This window comes from Thunnus maccoyii, chromosome 16 (assembly GCF_910596095.1).
Source record: "Thunnus maccoyii chromosome 16, fThuMac1.1, whole genome shotgun sequence".
NCBI classification, from domain to species: domain Eukaryota; kingdom Metazoa; phylum Chordata; class Actinopteri; order Scombriformes; family Scombridae; genus Thunnus; species Thunnus maccoyii.
The window spans coordinates 29083111-29103551 of NC_056548.1; the positions used below are offsets into that span (position 1 = coordinate 29083111).

The following is a 20441-nucleotide window of genomic DNA, read 5'->3' on the forward strand; positions in this document are numbered from 1 at the left end:
ACAAATGTGTTGTTTGCTCAAAGTTTGCTTAAAGTTGGAAAAAAAAGGAAGCCGACAACTCATGAAATTCAGATCAAACTGTCAAACTAGGCAGTGCTGATTCTGTTACTGCACTGCTTATTTCTTGCCTCAAATGCTTTCAGAAACATATTTTAGCTTACTGTTTAGCTGTAATTTGAGAAAGTTTGTGACACAGCCACCATCTTGGAAACAGACGTGAAGGACACAGAGGGACTCACATGCACTAACATGCACACTCATATGCCCTAACATGCACATGCACATGCACAGTGCGGCGTGGCCGGTGTGGCTACCAAAACAAAGAACAGAGAAGCTTGGATAACAACACACACAGAGGGAGTGTGACTTCATTCACTGCTCAGGTCGCCATTACTCCACTATATCCTTACATAGCAAATAGTTGTTTGCTGACATCCAGTGAGGCTCAGTGTCATTTATTAGACCTTTAACTCAGTGGATGATAGTGATGTGTAGTATGTGACTCGAGTTATAAGAGAACAAAGGGACGCTAGGGAAAATCACTTCTCTAGGGTATTAACTTATTTCTTATTTGACATCAACTCTTAATCACAAAAAGCCGTGGGTTGTTAATGCCTACTTGATGAAGGATTTTGGTGCAGAGATTAATCTGTTCAGCAAGATCTGAAGTTGATGAGCGGCTTGCGCATCTTCACAGCTAGGTGCAGGCTGCTTTGCAGGGCTGTACAGTGGAGGAGCCATTGCTGTTCCCCCAGGCAATGCCAGAAGCAGCATTTCGTCAAGCAGATGGGGGCCTGATGGTGGAGCTTAGTGGTTGGTCTTGCTTTAGAACCAATGGATGGAAGCGGTCTTGCTTAAAGGTCCCTGTTGTCGGTGATGAGTTGCAGCTTTTGTTGAAATCTTGTGATGTTGTCTGAGTGTCCAATAAAACTTTAATCTGGCTACACTAGCTTCTTCCACTTAGGCTCAGGTAATTCTGTTGGCTGGATGAAAACTTCAAAAATACTGACATACAACATTAAAACATGAGGTTTCTTGCTACCAAAATATAGAAACACAGAAAGAAAATAATTCCCTCAGTTCAACACTGAGGTCCGCAAAGCTTGTTTTAAAGAAAGAAAATTAAATGAGATGTCTAGAAAATAAAATGTGGAGAACTCTCTTTTATCAACTTAGCCAAGACAGGTGAAGTTTTGGGCGTTTTGGGCATGGAGAAGGTGTTTGGCGCCACAAGCATTAATGAATATTAATTATTTTGTTCCCAGGGGGAAAACGTAGTGTGGCTAAAATGGTGGCTGATACTCTGTGACTTAAGATGGCCACATACTTCATCCATCACTAAAGACAATTAGAAACCACATAAATATAGCACAAAAAGTAAGGAAATTTGTGTTTGGTAGATTATTTCTTTGTTGTAACAATGCTTCTTGGCAATACATCTTATACCATTGGAAAGCCTGTTTATTTCCCTTTTAAATGGTGCCACATTTGTAAGGAACATGCATTTGTAGGACGAGCAGCAGAGCTGAGTATGTCGGTTGCGCCCATGAAAAATGTGCCAAATCTTCTCTGCCAAAGTCAAACAGCTTATTCTGCCATTGACTCTTGTTTGGTGTTTGGTTGATTGGATGATTGAAGTTTGAAGAAACAAGACATATTGGCGATTTAACAATTTATTCATTTAACAAACAGGAGCCTCAGTAGCGTGTGGAAGAACCATACACAGCCACAACAGCCTGGCACCTCCTCCTCATGCTGGTCACCAGCCTGGTCACACACTGCTGTGGGATGGCATCCCATTCTTCAACCAGCATTTGGTGCAAGTCAGCCAATGTGGTTGTGTTGGTCACTCTGGCATGAACAACACGCCCAAGCTGATCCCACAAGTGTTCAATGGGGTTGAGGTCAGGACTGCTGGCAGGCCATTCCATCCTCTCCACTCCCAAATTCTGGAGGTAGTCTCTGATAAACCCCACAAACCGACAAATGCTGGTTGAAGAATGGGATGCCATCCCACAGCAGTGTGTGACCAGGCTGGTGACCAGCTTGAGGAGGAGGTGCCAGGCTGTGACCAAACAAGAGTCAATGGCAGAATAAGCTGTTTGGCATTGGCAGAGAAGATTTGGCATATTTTTCATGGGCGCAACCGACATACTCAGCTCTGCTGCTCATCCCACAAATGCATGTTCCTTACAAATGTGGCACCATTTAAAAGGGAAATAAACAAACTTTCCAACGGTATAAGATTTATTGCCAAAAAGCATTGTTACAACAAAGAAATAATCTACCAAACACAAATTTCCTTACTTTTTGTGCTAAGTTTAGATTTAAACATTAATGTCCTGAACACATTCCTTAAAACATTCCTCAAACAATATGTCTCTAACATTCCACGTACTTCAGCATAATTCAATCATTCAACATGATATTCTTTGATTTAACTGTTAAGATGATTTCTGATACTGCTGATAGATTAATAAAATTAGACAACCAGTTGATTGTACAATGAAAGTTAAAAGGGAAATTGTAGCCTTACACATGATATACTAACATGCTAACATAATTGTCCTCAGACAATATATTTTAGACCCCATGGTTTATACAGTCTTTCATACAGTGAATACTAGTCTGAAAGTCTGTAAAAACACTCACTTCCTCCTTAGAAATTAAAGGAAAGGTTTTGTCTAGTGGAATCAAAGAAAAGAGAACAGACTGTCCTCCTACATCACACATTATGGCTATGGAAGGACATCTTTCACAGAGCAAAAAACAAGAAGACACTGAGATTTGTTGTCAGTGAGTATAACAAGTTTGTATTAGTGATCATATAAATCAGGAGGGGCTTCTGCACTTCAACATTTTTAGAAACACAAACAGTATCAAGTGTGCAAGAAGGAAAATAACACTTCTCATATAAGTGGAAAAGTGGGTTAAACAAAGCACATGGTATACACATATTCATATAAGAAATTTCTATAAGAAGTATTTTATGGCAGAAAGAAAATCTTACTTTCAAAAACTTGACAAAGACTACACAAAATTGAATGAATGCAGTATTATTGACACAGTATCCTCTTCTTGGTTGAGCCTATTAAATATGTATAGGTCCTTTGTTTTTGCTACATTGTATATAAAAAATACAATAAAACAAAGAAATACACAAAACACATGAGAGAACATTTTTCATACACACAGACACATATTCTCATACACATTTGTATCCAGTCAGAATCATCTTCCACAGTGTGACACAGTCTACGTGGGGAAGCAGAGTGAAAAAGTCTAAAAAGCAGTTAAAAAGCTACAGAGAGAGAGCAAAGCCTCATGTAGTCCATTGTGTGACAGGTGGTGAGGCGTAAGTGTGGAGTACAGTTGTATACAGTTATGACGGAGATGTTACTGTGACAACCTGCTCCACAAAGCAAACACTACTTACTGCAAATTCTGTTTTTGCCAAGAGATAAATGTCCACCCCACACTATTGAGGAGAGTTTAGTTGATGACTAGTGTTAAGATGACAACACCCAGCAGTGCTGTATTTCGAACTTGGTGCTGAATCACTGCTTCTTAACTCCCTGCAGCCTTGTGAATGTAGAAGTTAATTAATGAATAAACTATTAGGAGAGCACAAAACTAATATGAGTGGTACTCAATGTGCAAGAAAATATTAGAAAACAAACAGAGTTATTAGCTTTTGGCATGGTAAAATAAAATTCAGAGAAATGTTCTTGTAATTTTGACTTCCATATCCCATAATATCTCACAATTATGAGAAAACTATCACATATTTTTGAGAAAAGAGTCCTGGGATAATATTCACTGTTCCATGAGACAAAATGCTGCTGTTGATTATGGACCATTTCATGGACTGTGTTGATGGAAATTACGTTTTTTAAGTTTACTTCTTGATAGCTGTTGGTCCTTGAGTGGAGATTGTTTTGTCAACTTAACCAAGCAGATTTAGCTGTCTAAATGTAACCAACCCTTAACCATAGAGGAGACACAAAAAAGCTGTTAAAGGTTGTTTTGGGAAAGCACTGACAAATTAAACAGTGCATGAGAAAATAGATTTTGACCTGCTATATAAGAATGTTTTGCTTTTCTCATAAATATGAGATAAAGACCTGATAATTATGAGGTAAAAGTCTTTAGAACTCTGTAAAATATGCTAGCACCAAACATCACCAATATCAATAATAATAATAATAATAATAATAATAATGATAACATTTAAATGAACCAGAAGTCATTTTTAAATAAACCTGTCTGGGTTTCACTTGGTTTATTTTCAGATGAAGACAGTTTTAGCTTCAGGAACTAACAGGAGCCAACAGCAGCACTGACCTGCTGGAGGAACTCTCTCTGTCTGTGACTCTCTGCAGGAGGAAGATTTGCTGGCAGCCACAAAAACAACAGAAATCCTCCTCGCATCTCGCCCTGCAGCTCTTCAACTCTCCGGCTGTCTGTTCCTGCAGCTATCAGCTAGGAAAATCTTGTTTTAAAATGTTAAATTGCAGTGTAACTGGAGCTCTGCCGCAGACAGGTTCAGTAATGGTGGAGCTCCAGTTACACCGCAATTTGACGTTTTGAAACAAGATTTTACCAGCTGGAACAGACAGCTGGAGGGTTAAATGAAATGCAGTGAGGTTTTCTGTTGTTTTTGAAGCTGCCAGCAGCATTTCCTCCTGTAGAGACCACCCAAACGATCGTCTCTACGTCAGCATCAGCCCCACCTTTTTATGGCTGATTTTGGCCACCAGATAATAGATTGAGCCATTTTCAGCCCATGAAATGCCACATTTTTTAATAAATTTGGTGTCAATGTCAATATCAACACCAGCATTGATGTGTTTCATCACAGTACAGTCATATAATTTGGTTTACAGCTCAAACAGCTCAAAACATATTTAAGTGTGCAGAACCTCTTTAAAGTTGTGGGTCTGAAAAACAAAACAACAAGCTCAAATAGGCTAAAAAGCTCCAGAAAGTTGAGGGGAACTGCAGAGTTGATCCATTTTTAATGTAAAAATATTGATTAAACAAATTTAAAAATGAAGTATTCTCCAGTTTCTGCAGTGTTGTTCTCTCATTTTACCAAATGTTGTCATAATTAGAACCTATGGAGGCCATAATTAAGAGGAAATGTCTATTTTCTTAATGCAAATGTGTCCATCGATTTGTGAGCATTGTGTGCATGTGTGCTTTCCTGTGCTCTCACACCATGTCTGAAAAAGTAAAACAAAGAACATGACTTCATGGCGCAGTATTCTGTCTGATTATATTAAACTTGTTTAAGATGCCTGGCTTACTCCTATAATATGAGCTCTCACATTATTCTAAACCAGTTCTGATGACCCAAGACTGCACTGAGTTAGCAAGTCAGAAAAGAGAGAAGGGAGAAGGGGATTCTCCATGCATATAAACAGCTTTTGACTCACAAAATGAATACCAACAAATGTACAAGTCCTGAATGGGTTGTGTGTTTGGAGGGAGTCCCTGTAGTTCATTTGGAAGGATCCAGATCTTTAATGACTGGTTCTCTGTTCAGGTAGGTGGCCCAGTAGACAAGGTTAAAGCTCCCAAACAGCACAGGGAACATGATGCGGGAGATGCGGTCAATCTTGCTGACGCTGTTAAAGGTTTTCTTGTTCTGCTCAGGTTTCGTCTCTCCAGTCATCTTGTTGGGATCGCTCAGAGAACACTTGGAGATAGTGGGCAACGTTGAGTCTTTTGTGATGTTGGGAGCATAGTTAGCCACAGCCACAGCATAGGCATTGTTCTTCTTCATGATGGATGCTTCCTTTTTCTGCAGGGAAAATGTTTCAGGTTAGACACTGTAAATATTACTACCTTTGCATGCTCAAAAGAGAAGCCAAGAGAGAAGCCAAGAATATTGTGGTGACAATAAGCCAGACAACATATTCAACTAAAACAAGAGAAGGCGCTACTTAAAGCCATTCACTTCTAATTCATAGTTTGTTTGTTTTGTTTTTATGCGTGTTAAACTACTGTTAATTAACACATCCTGCAACACTTCACAATAAATGCCCAATAGGAAAGGAGAAGATTATACAACAGCAAATTAAAACAAGAGCGGATCAGAAAACAGGGAGGCTTCTTACTGAGATGTGATAAAATATAAAAACTGGGAAAATTAGAATGAAAGACATGACTCTAATATAAAGCTGTTGCAAGTAAAGCCCTGGTTTTGTTGAAATAAATATTTGGGAATTTACAGTAAATGAATCAGAACAGCTTCACACTAAATCTTTTATGTTCCAAAGCCATTGTTGCACTGACATAATTTACTATGATCAATGTTTTCAACTTCCAACTGCACTTGATGGTCAGAAGTGATATACATTGTACTGCAGTATTGTGCAGTCTTAACTAATTTCTTTATTGATTTTACTGCTTGATAGATGGGTATTTTCAAATCTTTAATGTGGATAACTAAACAGTATACTATCTGAACTCTTTTAATAGAGCCTCTGTCTTTAGAAACTGAGACAGAGCGGTGAAATTGGTGTTTAGCACATATTCTAACCTGCTTTCTGCCATGCTGACATTGGATCTCATTTCAGTGATAGTTTTGATAGAGGAATTGCAACCATAAACTCTCATCCATCTGTGTCATTTTAGCCCTCAGTGAAAATCAGTAACTGTCAATTACTATGCAATAGGGGTGTGCCCGGATACAAATACGTTATTCAGCAAAGCACAAATAGTGGGTTTTTTTTTTTACAAATATTTGTTTCATACAAATATTTTTAAAAATTATTTTAAAAAATTATTTGTTTTCGGGAAGAAAAAAAAACCCATGTCAAATACCAGCACGCACATCAGTCACTATCTCAGTGTCTCTCCTCTGCTCCGCTGTTACGTCTATTAGCAGGTCTCAATGAGGAGAGTCACATCCACCTGCTACATGACACACATTTCCTTATTTGGACATCACTCCCAGAGTTGGTGGTGTTCCCCAGAGATAAAGCTGAGCTACCAACACACGCAAAGTGCTCCCAAGGGACTCTCCATAACCTGTTGGTCCCCTTCTCCTTTTCGCAAAGTTAGGTTGTAAAAAATGGGCAATATATGAGAAGTGCAAAGCAAGTATCACCTTTGAAGTTTTTCCCTACATGTTAAACAGTGTGCAATGAGTAAAGTTTCAGTTCAGTAGTCAGCGCAGTCGTCTATGATCTGGGAGACTCCAGTTCAAGACCTGGTGTGGGGACCTCCTTCGTAAGATAGTATATTCATAAACACTTATCGTAACACATTAATTTTCCAAAATTAAAAGTGTTATAAAAACAAAAACAGGATTATAAAAGCGTTGTTCCACTTTTATTCGAAAACAGATACAAATACAAATAATTTTGCTACCTCAACAAATATAGATACAAATACAAATACTGGGCTCTCTGCACATCCCTAGTATGCAAAGTGGTGCTATGTCATCATACAATCTAGCTGGCATATGGTTGGTATCTGGTTAATACTATATATGCTGCATCGTACTGCACAAGCAGCAGGGTACACCTTAGACTGAAAAGCACATTCACACATACTCCTTTGCGATTTAGACTTTTCAATTTCACCTAACCAGCATGTCTTTGGACATAGTGAAAACATACACACAGAAGCATTTGAAATGGATTGAAATCTGATTGCTGATTGCCTCTTCAAGCCACATTCATAATCTTTTCACCTTAAGTCCGTGGAAGTGGACGCTTACGGTGTCTTGCCCCTGTAGTGACGGCAGTTCAATTAACACTGGAATTCACCATCTGTCTTACTGTTATGCACCCCCCTGCTGGTTATGACATACATAGTATTTGACTCATGATGTCTTGTGTTCTCTCGCAGGTGTATCTGGTCTGGCCTGATTGAGGGAATACCAATAAAGAGGGGACAGCAACCTTAGCTGACATGCTTTGGTGTTTTGCCTTTGTTAGTTCTTTTGTTTTTTGGTGGGTCCGGTAGTCCTATTTTCGTGGCTTTAATTCTGTTTGTGGTTCAGTTTTCATGTTGGTTTAGGTTAAAGGGAAGAACCAGATCCTACAAGAATTTGTGGGTTGGTCTGGGTGAAAGCAGCAGCCCGTTTGTGTGTAGACTCTGTGCTGTACTATGTTAGAAAGACAGTTATGTCTCTGCTAATTAAACAAAAATAATAGATCTCCTAGCAGTCACGTGCAGTTATTAGGCTACTATCCCCACAACCCACTCATAACTTATCAGTGTTTGTTTAACACTGCAATGGTGCACCTGCAGCTTTGATATGTACTAAAATCGAGGCTCAGAATGACAAAAGCTCAAATCATGTCCTGTGATGAAGTCCATTTTAGCTAGCAAATTAACCTTTGGCTAACGTTATGATTGCAGACATGTTCTCATTATAAAATCAAGTTTAGCATACAGTACAAACTTAACTTTGAGTTAGATTGGTTTGGCTGGTTAAACTTCACACAGAGAACCTCTGATGTGACTTCACCTCCATGCTCCATGTGTTGTGTTGTTCTGACTTGCTGTGACTGTGTGTCTGTGCATGTTTAGCGCAGTGGTGCACTGACAGTTTTCAGCAGGGACCAAAGTCAGTGTTATAAATTATGGATTTTCTATCTATGTCTTGCTTATATCAGTGCTTTGGACACCTCAAGAACATAGTGGTGGTGGAAAAATACACTTATTTTACAATTGCATTTTTATTACAATTTAAGGAGCTGGTGAGAAATGTTCCTTTGTGTGTGACAGCTCTACCTTGTCATTCACGACGCTCTTTCCATCCCAGGCCCAGCCTCGCTTGGTGAAGTAGTTGACAGTAGCAAATTCAATGAGCGCAGAGAAGACGAAGGCATAGCAGACAGCGATGAACCAGTCCATAGCTGTAGCATAGGCCACCTTGGGCAGTGAATTACGGGCACTAATACTCAGAGTGGTCATTGTGAGTACTGTAGTTACACCTGGAAAGAGAGGAAATAAGCATGTCAAAAATTAATATATTATAGTCAATAAAAAAGAATCCATTCACTTAAATACAAATGTTACAGAGACATGTTAGAATAACAGTTAGTTTTAATAAAACATTGGCTCCTAAATCTGTTATTCTGACTTCCTCAGGAACATTTAAGAGCCCTGACCGCAGCCAGGCCCCTGTATACTGGAATGTGGTTTTTGAAGCCATGTCTCACTGGCTGAGCTCAATTTTTAAAATGAATAGTTTTCTTTCTCCAATCAGCCAGTGAGTATGCTGCAATCTACAAGTTTGTAAAATATTGTAAATAGTACCATGCAAGTATGTCTCGCAGTCCTGGGATCTGTAGGGGTGGGAAGCACTTTTGTCACCTCTTCTTCTTCTTCTCCTGTTTATTTGAGTTACAGTTGGAGTTTAGGTAAGAGGTTTGTATTTTTGCTTTCTTTTTGTTTTTAGCTGGTAATTTTAGTTTGGTTAATACAGTTCCATTCTGTTTGTTATTTTGCTGTTAGCCCACCCCGACTCCATAATGTCCCTTTAAATGGGGGTAATGAACACTGAAATATCTTTCAGAAGTGAGTCTGTCTGTTTCCCCTTAGCATGTTGTGATCTCTCTCTCTTCCTACTCCCATCTGACACAAAAAACATTTTTTGCCTCTAGGATAGGACCAATAGGTCTACTTTGCCTTGCAGCTAATAGGAGTAATCACACCAGATGAATGTGCTGTGTCACCAAACTCACTTTAACAACATTAGGAAAAAAAAGGAAATAAATATGCTATTTTAAAGTGAGTGGAGAAAAAAAACTGCCATTAACTGGTATAATTTATGTATCCTAGAAAAAAGTTCTATAGAATAAGAAAGGTGACCTGCTGATGACTTTCACAGTGTTCTGCAACCATTTGTTTTTAACCCTTCGATAAGACATGTCTCCTGTGGTTGAAGTGAGACTTTCTAAACACAAATAAGCGGGAGGAGTTTTGAGCTCAGTGTAGATCATCTGTGTAGGCAAACAGCAGGGAAATGACACACATTGTCATTGACTTTAATAATGCAAGAGGTTTTCTCTCATTCACAGACTGATAGAGGAGTTTTGGCTGCAAGAAAAGCATGAACTTTCTATTGATATATTGCAAGCATGCATGCACACACACCATGCACACACACCACACACTCTCTGTCTCTCTCTTTCTCTCTGTCTCTCTCTCTCTCTCTCTCACACACACACACACACACACACACAAACACAAAATGTTTTGGCTCAACAAAAAAAAAAGAACACAACAGTTTGCAACCTTTCTGAGTTATGACAACTTCTGATGAAATTATGTTGGACCAACAAACTACATTGAGTTGGGGGAACAAGTTTTCCTCTACAATCAAAAGTATTTTTAATTACCACGGATTTAATAGTTGGCTGCATGAACAACAAGTTTTTAAGTTGATTACTTGTAAATATTAAGTTGTTCCAATTAGTTTCTCCACAATGTTTAAAAGGATTTTTTTTAGGTATCATGTACTTAATTACCATATGAACAAAAGGTAAAAAAAAAAGTTGGTCCAATTAGATTTTCTTAAGTAGTTTTTTTAGCTTTTCCAGTTTTATTTTCATGTAGTACATTTTAAAAAAGAATTCATTCAATGACAAAATTGTTAGGCAATTAATTAACTTTTATTTATTTTGCAATTGTATTTGAGAAAATGATATTTGTATCTAAAAAAACAAACAAACAAACAAACAAAAGAAAAAAACGCAAATTAAATAAATTGAAAATTGTAAACTGTCCAGATCATGGGGTGGACCAGTCACCGATGATGGCGATTTTCATCACTTGCCTATCAAGGCCTGCCTTGAACTCTTCCATGTCCTTGTAAAAAAAATGAAAAGATAGGTTAGTGCGTTACAGATAATGGATGGTTACCGCTGACTTTTACGACTGTCATGCTTAGTGGATTGAGTTGATAAATGGAATTGTATTTTAACCCTTATACACACATACACCAAATTGCTCAAATGAGCTAAATAAACAGGTTGCATCAATAAGCATGACAAAAAATAACTATCAAATGAATTAAACTGAATTTCACAAAACATGATAATGGTAAGACAATAGACATTATCACATTTATTACACAAATAAAATAGCTAAATAAATAAATTGGGTCATATTTTTTCTAGTTTTGTCCATCATAATATGTTATTCAGTAATTACTGAGATCTGAAAACCCTGAAACATCAGTAAACCAAAAACCAAAAAACTTATTTGTAAGTAAAAATTAAGGCAAACAGTAAAATAACGTTTTAAATAATTATTCATAATGACACTCAAGTTATGTACATACACAGTTTTATAGCTAGAGTTTCAGGTGCACTCACTCTCAGTTTTATATCCAAACTAAAAGAGATTTAGTTAATATGGCTAACCCAAGTTGTAATAAACTAGAGTGGACTTTGCTGCAGGAGACAACTGATTGCATCCCTCTTCCAAAGTCAAGATTTAGCTCAATTTTTAGTTACCTTTTTGTCATTATATGTCGATATATGTACGTAATACTGAAGTTGCATGCACGGACCATTTTCAAAACTATGCTTGGTGGTAAATTGGTGGTAAAGCCCTCTCTAGCTGAACAGATTTCACAAATTAAACGTTATCATTTCTATCCATTGCTAAGGGTAGGATGGCCAGATTGCACTGCTAAATATGACTAGCGTTAGCCACGTGCAGTAGTACAACAGATTCCATCAAGTTGTGTGTTGGCAGGTGTAGAATAACATACATGGGTCCATTATTAAATTAATAAATAAATAATAAAAATAAATAATCATATTATTAAAACATTAAATGATACTCACCTATGTATCTGTGCTATATTTGTTCAGCGTACAGGTCCTCGAACAAACCAGGCATGTTAAGTGGGTGTGGAAGGAGAGAGGACTTGAAATCCTGCAATCATCAAGATATTCAACATGGAATGAACTGATACAGAGGCTATATACTTCTGTCACCACTCCAACCTCCTATCAGCCAGATCTGAATTTAAACCACATCTGACTCCCTATGGAGGCTTTATAAAAAAATCTAAAAGCAGAGACATTGAACCACTGCTATTTTTTGTGCCAACTAAAATGTGTCTGTAGCACTGAGTATTGAAAACCAAACTCAACAACAAGATGTGTTTCTTGTATTTGCCTCAATATTATAAATCAATAATATGAGTGTTTTCTGATCTTTAGACCAACAGTGTTGGTTGGTCAGTAACACAAGTTAAAACATACTTAAAACACACTTAAAACACAACCTAAACTTAAACCAAAAGTTAAACCTTTTGAGTGGTATTATATGCTTACTTCTATGCTCACCTATATACACGTTTTAGATTTTGTTTTATATAACAATTAAACACTATACCTATTTTCTCTATACTTTAATTACAACAGATTTACAGTAATTTCTAGGAAATTTCTTGGAAATTACTCATTTATTGGAAATGATGGACTTATAAAATAAAGCGTAACCAAATATGCTTATTCGGACTAAAATATAGACATATATGACCTGATTACTTTTTGCAGTGTACCCAGAGGATGACTCCTACTATTTAAGCTTGACCTTGCATCTAGCACCACCATCAGGGGAGAGTTTGCTGGAGATATTCATGGTCCCCAGACAGAGAATGCTACAATTCTGATAAACCCTTGATATTCCTGTAGTGCAACCATCAGGCCAAAAGGCCCACTTATATGAAAGAAATATCAAAATTTCATGAACATATTGCTGCAAAATACTGTTTATTTAGCACATTCACAACAGTTCAAAACTGTTTTCCCATTTTGCACACTACATATGCGTCACTAGTGCTACATCCTAGCCACAAGTGTGAACACAAGATACCATCTCATGTATACACCCTGACATGATATATGCTGAGCACGTTCATGCTGCCAGGAGAATAATGATTTTAATTTTAATGAAAGCATGACATCCAGTCTATTTTCCACCCTCAGGATCTTTTTTTTTTTTTTTTTTTTGTGCACTTGAGATAACGATATAGCAGCATCAAGGCTTTATTGTGCTGTTTAGGAATTCACAAGAGTAGTAACTGGGATTACACTGAATGTGTTAAGAATTAAAGTAATAACTTGGCATCTAATCAGGACCAGGAACTGTTTCATGCTGCTGTTTGGCTTTTTTCCTTATCCAAATTGTGAATATTTATGACAGCCCTCTAGTGTATTTTTTATTTAGTCCTGATGCTCTGATCCCTCTCAACAAAATCCCACCTCTCAACAAAAAGTGAACATTAGTAGTTTCATGAAGCCAGTATTCATTGCATTAATGATGTAATGAATTGTGTTCCATTATGTTTGTGTTATTGAGCTCCCTCTCTGCCATGGATCATATCCTGACCATTGGAATTAGCTGCAATACAAATTTTGAAGTTGCTCCAATAAAATGGCTTGAGCCATGAATTTCTTTGATGTTGTAAGAAGCAGTTGGAGATTAATTTCCTTGCTGAGTGGCATTTCAGGAATCATACTGTGAGGTGGAGACGGCTATTTATTCACTTCCTTTGCCAACTGGGCCAGTTGAGTCATATTAGAACTATCTTGACAAGCAAAGCATCCATCAAGAAAACAACAGGATGGAATATGTTCATCTATATTAGCAGACAATAAACCACTAAAAGCCCAAACAACTATGACAGAGCAATATCAGGAGGGGCTATCAAGAACACCCTTGTCCTCATTTTACCACAATATTCTCTCAATGTTGCAATTACAGTAATAATTGGCTAATAATAAGGTGGGGTAGTATTTCATCAAAAAAGAGAAATAATAACGAGTTATGTAAAACTGAGGTCATAGTAATAATAATAATAATAATACATGGATAATAATAGTGAATAAAGTTAAATATAATAACAAATCATGATTTATTTTTTGGTAATACTGTCCGCTTCAAGTGCTCGTCTCAAAGATGTCACAAAAGAATGGTGACAATCGTGGAACAATAGGCCTGTCTGTTCAAAGTGAGTATCAGGTTATCAGAGTAACATTTCAGTAATAATGGGGTAACACAGTTTCCTCGTCATGTAGGGTAATCTAAATCTTTATGGGGTTAGATCATTGGCTGGAAGTAGAACAAAGGTTTTGCTCATTTTTGAAGATATGTTTTCTTTTTTATTATTGAGAAAAATAATGTTACAAAAAGGATGGAAGTTCTGAAATTTATTTTTTTTCTGAGCGTGAGATATTAAGACAAATATCAATCTCATGTCTGTGTGTTAAGTTCAGAGCTGGTTTCAGGAAGTGGTTAACCTAGCTTAGCATAAAGACTGGAAGATGGGGGAAACAGTTAGCCTGGCTCTGTCCAAAGTAAAAAAATACATTTACCAATACCTCTTAAGCTCACTGATGAACATGTTTATTTGGTTTGTTAAATCCATACACAAAACAGAAAAGCAAAACAACAATTTTTGGTTTTATGGGGAGTTACATGCTATAACTATATTTCTTGATGAACAACAGGTTATTCATCTGTCCAGTACTTCAGTGCAGCTATGGTCCTTTCATCTTAATTTGTAACAAACAAACACAAGAGATTTACACATTATTTATATATACATGACCCAGTGGTAGGGGAACTAATCAGATAATGGTTTTCAGATTTTACTGATATGTTGCACTCATAACTACAGGTCTTCGATGAATCAGGAACCAAATGTCTCTGGTATGAGAACTTGTGATAAATCAATCCCTTTTAACTCAACCTTACCTCTCTGCCCTGTTTGTCGCGGTAGATAATGACTTGTTTTATTAAAGTGTATTATACTGCATTACATTAGCCTCAGACAGATCGCTGATATTTTACCAAATGGGAAATCAGAGTGTGTGTGCAGGTCCGCTGTCCTGTGGCAGATAAGGAGGGCAAGGTCTCATTGCAGCCTGACCCTCATCTAGTGGCCAGCCTGCAGTGGTCTGATAAAATGTTCATCTGTCAGCATGAACACACAGACCTGGTCACAAAAAGCCTGGTAAGCTCAGGTGAGGATGGGAACATTTACCGTTTGGGAATCCTGACTGGGCTGTTGGAGGCTTAGTGTGGTTCAGTTTCACCACAATAGTGAACATAAAATATTTTACAGGTTTTCCAAATTTAAGGCCCAACACTGTATTAAAAAATAGTTTTCTGAAATATAACTACAAAGTAAGGCCGGAATAATATAGTCTGACATTCAAGCTTTGTTTTCATAACATCCTCTTTAACAGATAGAATCATTAATCTAACAGTTCATTTACAATGCCCATTGTGCACATGATTCAATTTGATTAACATTATTTACATCAATGTCCACATGTCCAACATTTACACACTTTTTTGTAAGGTTCAACATGTCTCTGGCCCGACTTACAACCACGGCCTTAGACTTAAATAATGTGCCTATAGTCCTCTGACAATCAATGCATTTTGTTTAATACTCTGTTGCAAGCTGCACCAAAGCCATGTAAACATATCACTTAGTTTTTTGTAATCAGTGAACACACTTGATAAATTCTGTCTCTTTTTAACAAGGCAAGACAACTTGTCTTTCAATTTAGATCAATATGAGCTGTTAAAGGATAGGTGCCCATATTCATTCATTCATTTTCTTTACCGCTTATCCTCTAGAGGGTCGCAGGGGAGCTGGAGCCAATCTCAGCTGACACTGGGCGACAGGCCAGGACAGATCACCAGTCAATCACAGGGCTAACACATAGTATAGAGACAGACAACCGTTCACACTCACATTCACATCTGTGGACAACTTAGAGTCACCAGTTTATGTGATAAGTTGAGAAACAATTTATAAGATGTGTTTAAAAAAAGTAGGAATTCATTATGTTGAAAGAGGTTAAAATATTAAAAGGTCTTTAATTAATTAATTGTTTATTTCATTCTTTATTGTCAGAGGTTCAGCTATAATAGTATTATCAGTGATCCGCAAAGTAGTCTTAATCTGCTAGCATGAGATCGATTGCTTTTGTCTCCACCCACCTATCCAGGGGAACTCGCAGTGTTTTCCTCATTCGAGTAAACGCTCTCTCTGAGGAAACATTACCGTATCACTTTTGTGATTATTTCTCCCCGTTTCAGGGGCGTAACATTTACCTAAGTTGCATGTTTTTGTTCTGTGGGAAGAAGCCGGAGCACCCAGAGAGAAACCACGCAGGCATGGATAGAACATGCAAACTACACACAAAAGGGCCCCAGCCAGCTGGTGGGTTCAAGCCCAGAACCCTTTTGCTGTGAAGTGACAGTAACGACTGCACCACGTACATTTAAAAGTTGATGTGAAGCTTTTATGAGGATTCAGCAGTCTGAGTTAGTCATATCAAGTGGATATCTGACAATTTTACAGTCTTTTTAGCATCAGATTCCCTCTTTGTGTTTCCTCGGACAGTGTTTCCCTGTTGAGCTGCAGTAGAAGTATAGTGACAAAAAGACTGAAACGTTGAAAGATATCTACTTGATTTGACTTATTTGGATGCTGAAGCTTCATATTAGCTTCAAATAAACTTTAAAATACATTTTTGCACAGGAGGAGGACTGTGGCTTTTGTCCCCCATCACTTCCATTGTAAGTGCATTATGAAGGGATCTTCTAATGGAGGAATGATTACAGCAAGAAAAACATGTTTACATGTTCGTTTGGGCTCCTGACAATTGTTTTAAGACAGACTTGAAACATTGTGAACCTGTCCTTTAAGTAATTTCAATCAGATCTGTTTCACTACACTCTCAGCCCATTTACAACTAAAATGAAAAAAATTGTTACCATGGATCAATGAGGACATTTGGATCTTTCAAAAATGCATGAAGGAGAACAGAACGCAAGTGGAGGACAAGTAAACTCTGTGTCCACTACTTACAAATATAGATCAACTCATCTATAATCAAAATGTAAAATAGTTAAGGAATAATACATCTCTGAGTTAATCAGCACCAATCAGCACAACCATTAAATGGCTTGTAAACCTTGCCGCCACTAGCACCTCTGCTTTACCTGCTGTGAGAAATTTCTCTCATTTTTTCTCAACAAAATCCAAGCAAACATCACTCTTCCAATTCCTCCCATGTTTCATCATCGTCATCAATGTCCACATATGTTAGATAGCTTCAAGCCAGTTGATTTGGAAACTCTCGCTGACATTATGTCCTGTATGAACCCTAATCAAATCATCTTGATGTCATTCCAGCTAAATTGAACACAGAGGTGATGGGGGAGATCCATGTTTGCTCCATATTTTAAATAGTTCTTTCATCTGGATGTGTCCCAGACTATTTCACATAGCATGTATTCAGGCATTCAACACTATTGATCATGCCAAACTAATCAATACACTAAAACAGTGGGTGGGCATTCTGGAGCAGCACTGCAGTGGTTCTCATCCAATCTGTCAAAGAGAATTTTTTATGTTTCAGTTGATTAATTTACTTCTTCAACTGCACAGACAGCATGTGGTATACCAGTTCTCTTCTCTCTGTGTATGCTGCCATTAGGTCATTTCATATGTCATCATAACATTTAATTTCACTGTTATGCAGACAACACATATCAGTTGTGGTCCAGTATGCAGCTTACACAAGTGTGATATGGAAACATGAAGCCTCTAGTGAAGAAACTGTACCAATCAAAAGTACCAGTCTTTCTCATTCAAGAGAATGGGAAGATGTGTCCAAACTTTTAACTGGTACCGTACACTGAGAATGGACTTTACAGTGAAGTAGGAGACATCTTGTACCAAGCAGTTAAACTTTTGAAATGAAATATATTTACATATTCATAGATTCTGGATTTTTTCAACGAGGGAGAAGGAGTAGATGTCACTAAAAATCTTTCTAGGTAACTTTTTATGGAAAAACCATATCAAACTTATTATTCAAAGCAGAACATTTTAATTGTCTTAAAACACGCTGGAGGGGATCTTTAAATAACTAGGAATATTTCCAAGATCAGAGCAATGTTTCAGCAGTACCAAAAAAAATTGTACATGGGTTTATCATCACACCTGGACTGTTGTAGCACTTTGTTTAGCTGCCTTATGGGGCTTTCAGACACAATGCGACTTGTACTACTTGTACTGCGCTCGCCGCCACGGCGGAGGTCACGCTGCGCCAGAGGATCTCAAGGATCCGGACAAATTGCAGAGAGCCAATTTCTCCAACAGAGTGTCTGGCAATTTGTCTGAGGTGGGTGATTTATGTGAAAATAAAATATGATCGCTACACTAATGAACACTTTTATTTAGTCTATTTTATGCTAACGTTAACCTAGCCTTTAACAGTATCTATAGCAACGTAGCTACGTTATATAACGTAAGCTGAATGAAAAGCTATATATAAATTGAATTTGTCTTGCCACGCCTTCTCTGCATTAATATAAATTAGCTCATTGATTTGTTTATATTTGGAAATTATTTGGTTTGTCTGATGATATGCTATATGAAAAAAGTATTTTAAATTAGCTTGATTGGTGGTTTTACAGTTTTATTTTTACTGATAGCATTATGATGTGATTAATTTCTCCTACACCACCATTGCCTCCAATTACCGGTTGGGCATCTCCACTGTGGCAGACATTGTGCCAGATGTGACCAAGGCCATTTGGAACAGCCTGGTAGATGAATTTCTGCCTGTATCAAAGGCTGCTGATTGGCAGGTTATCACCCTCGGCTTCAAGGAGAGCTGGAACTTCCCCAACTGTGTGGGAGCAATTGATGGGAAGCATGTGGTAATCAAGGCACCACATAATTCAGGTTCCCAGTATTTTAATTACGAGGGAACATACTCCGTTGTACTTCTGGCAGTTGTGGATGCCAAATATCTGTTCAGGGTGGTGGATGTTGGAGCTTTTGGTTGGAACAGTGATGGAGGGACCCTTGCTGCCTCCGCTGGCTTGGAGAAGCCCTGTGGGAAGAGAAGCTGGATCTCCCAAAAGATGGTCCTCTCCCGGGCACTGACCACCTGGGGCCCATGCCTCATGTCTTCGTGGGAAGATTTTTAAAGTGTACAGTTCGTACATTAAACAAAGATTCATCATACATTGCATCAAAACAGGAGGATTGAAGGATGTTTGTATTATTATGTATAGAGGAACATCTAAGGTAAGTTTCAGAATTGGGGAATAAAAGTGTGTGTGTGTGTGTGTGTGTGTGTGTGTGTGTGTCTGTGTTCTTAAGAATGAAAACAAAACAAAGTACACAGGCATTAAAGCATCAAGGAACAAATGATAGATACTACTCAAACATTAAAGCTGAAATCAAAGAACGACTGATAAATATATATGTAAGGACTTTTTCTCAGGAAAATTCAACTCTGTGTAAAGCTGTTGTAAATTCTATTTTTAATTCATGCCTCTTTTCACTTGACTTGACTGGTTGAGCACTTTCAACACCTGCCTCTCAAACTCATCATTCTGTCCCTGCCTTTTTTTTGTCTTGCTTGATCGCTGTGGAGCAGGGGCTGCTGGGATAGCACATGGAGTGCAGGACACTTCAGGGACATGGGATGCTGGGGTAGATGGGGGCTCCCAGGATACATCAGGGGCCAGAGATTCAGGGTCAGGCGGGATCTCTGAAGATGTGTCAGTGGCTAGAAGTGGAGGAGTACACAGGGAGCTGGGAGATACTTCAGTCAGATACAGAGTGAATGTTTCTGTGTCAGTTAGAGCTATTGATGGGGGAACACGTAACAAACCTAAGCTATATTTACACATATTGCCTATGTACAACAAGCTACCTGACTATTAAAACACAGCTGACATGCCTACTTGAGTGTAAACCTGTTTACAAGACAGGGCTTTCCTCCCGAGTTCTCGATACGAACGCAAACTTGTATCGTATAATTCAGGAAATTAAGAAGCACAAAGTATCAGCTTTTCCTCCATCTTCCGTGCCGGGCTGAATGCTGAATGCCCTCTAATGGCAACGTGGGTGTTCGACACAGCATGCGGGTGTCCATCACAGCGTGCAGCAGTCAAAATTCAACTAGGTCAAACTTTGACATACACATGAACTTTGACATACACATGAACTAAGTTGAACTTTGATGCTGAGTGCTGCGCTGCACGTGCGCTTTGCTCGACGCGACAAGCGGCGCAAGCCATTGAAAATAACGAGGTACAGAGCGTAGCGGCGCCATTGTCGCATTGTGTCTGAAAGCCACTTTAATGCTGGGCCTGTGGCTCAGCTTTTTATCTGACCACTAGAGTTATTTATTCACATAATATAGCTCTGTCCTGCTACTACCAGAGTTTATGTTTATTTTTACTCTTTTACTAGTATCAAGCACTATTTTTTGGGGGGCATTTTATGCTTTTATTATTGCGACAGTAGTGAGATGACAGGAATCAAGGGGAGAGAGTGATTGGGGGGGGGTGACAAGCAAGAAAGGTTTGCTGCTGGAATTGAACCACAAATATTGGTGTGATGT

At 38.1% G+C, this 20441-nt stretch overlaps 1 protein-coding gene across 1 annotated transcript in view; it reads right to left on the reverse strand.

Annotated features, from left to right (window-relative positions):
• Nucleotides 1–4734: 4734 nt before the first annotated feature.
• gabra2a (gamma-aminobutyric acid type A receptor subunit alpha2a) overlaps nucleotides 4735–20441 on the reverse strand; it is a 64474-nt gene continuing 48767 nt past the window's right edge. Inside the window, exons 9-10 of the mRNA XM_042388733.1 lie at nucleotides 8755–8957; nucleotides 4735–5806 (exon numbers count right to left, since the gene is read on the reverse strand). Coding sequence (XP_042244667.1) covers nucleotides 5504–5806; nucleotides 8755–8957 — 506 coding nt within the window. The 3' untranslated portion in view covers nucleotides 4735–5503. The remainder of the gene's footprint in view (nucleotides 5807–8754; nucleotides 8958–20441) is intronic.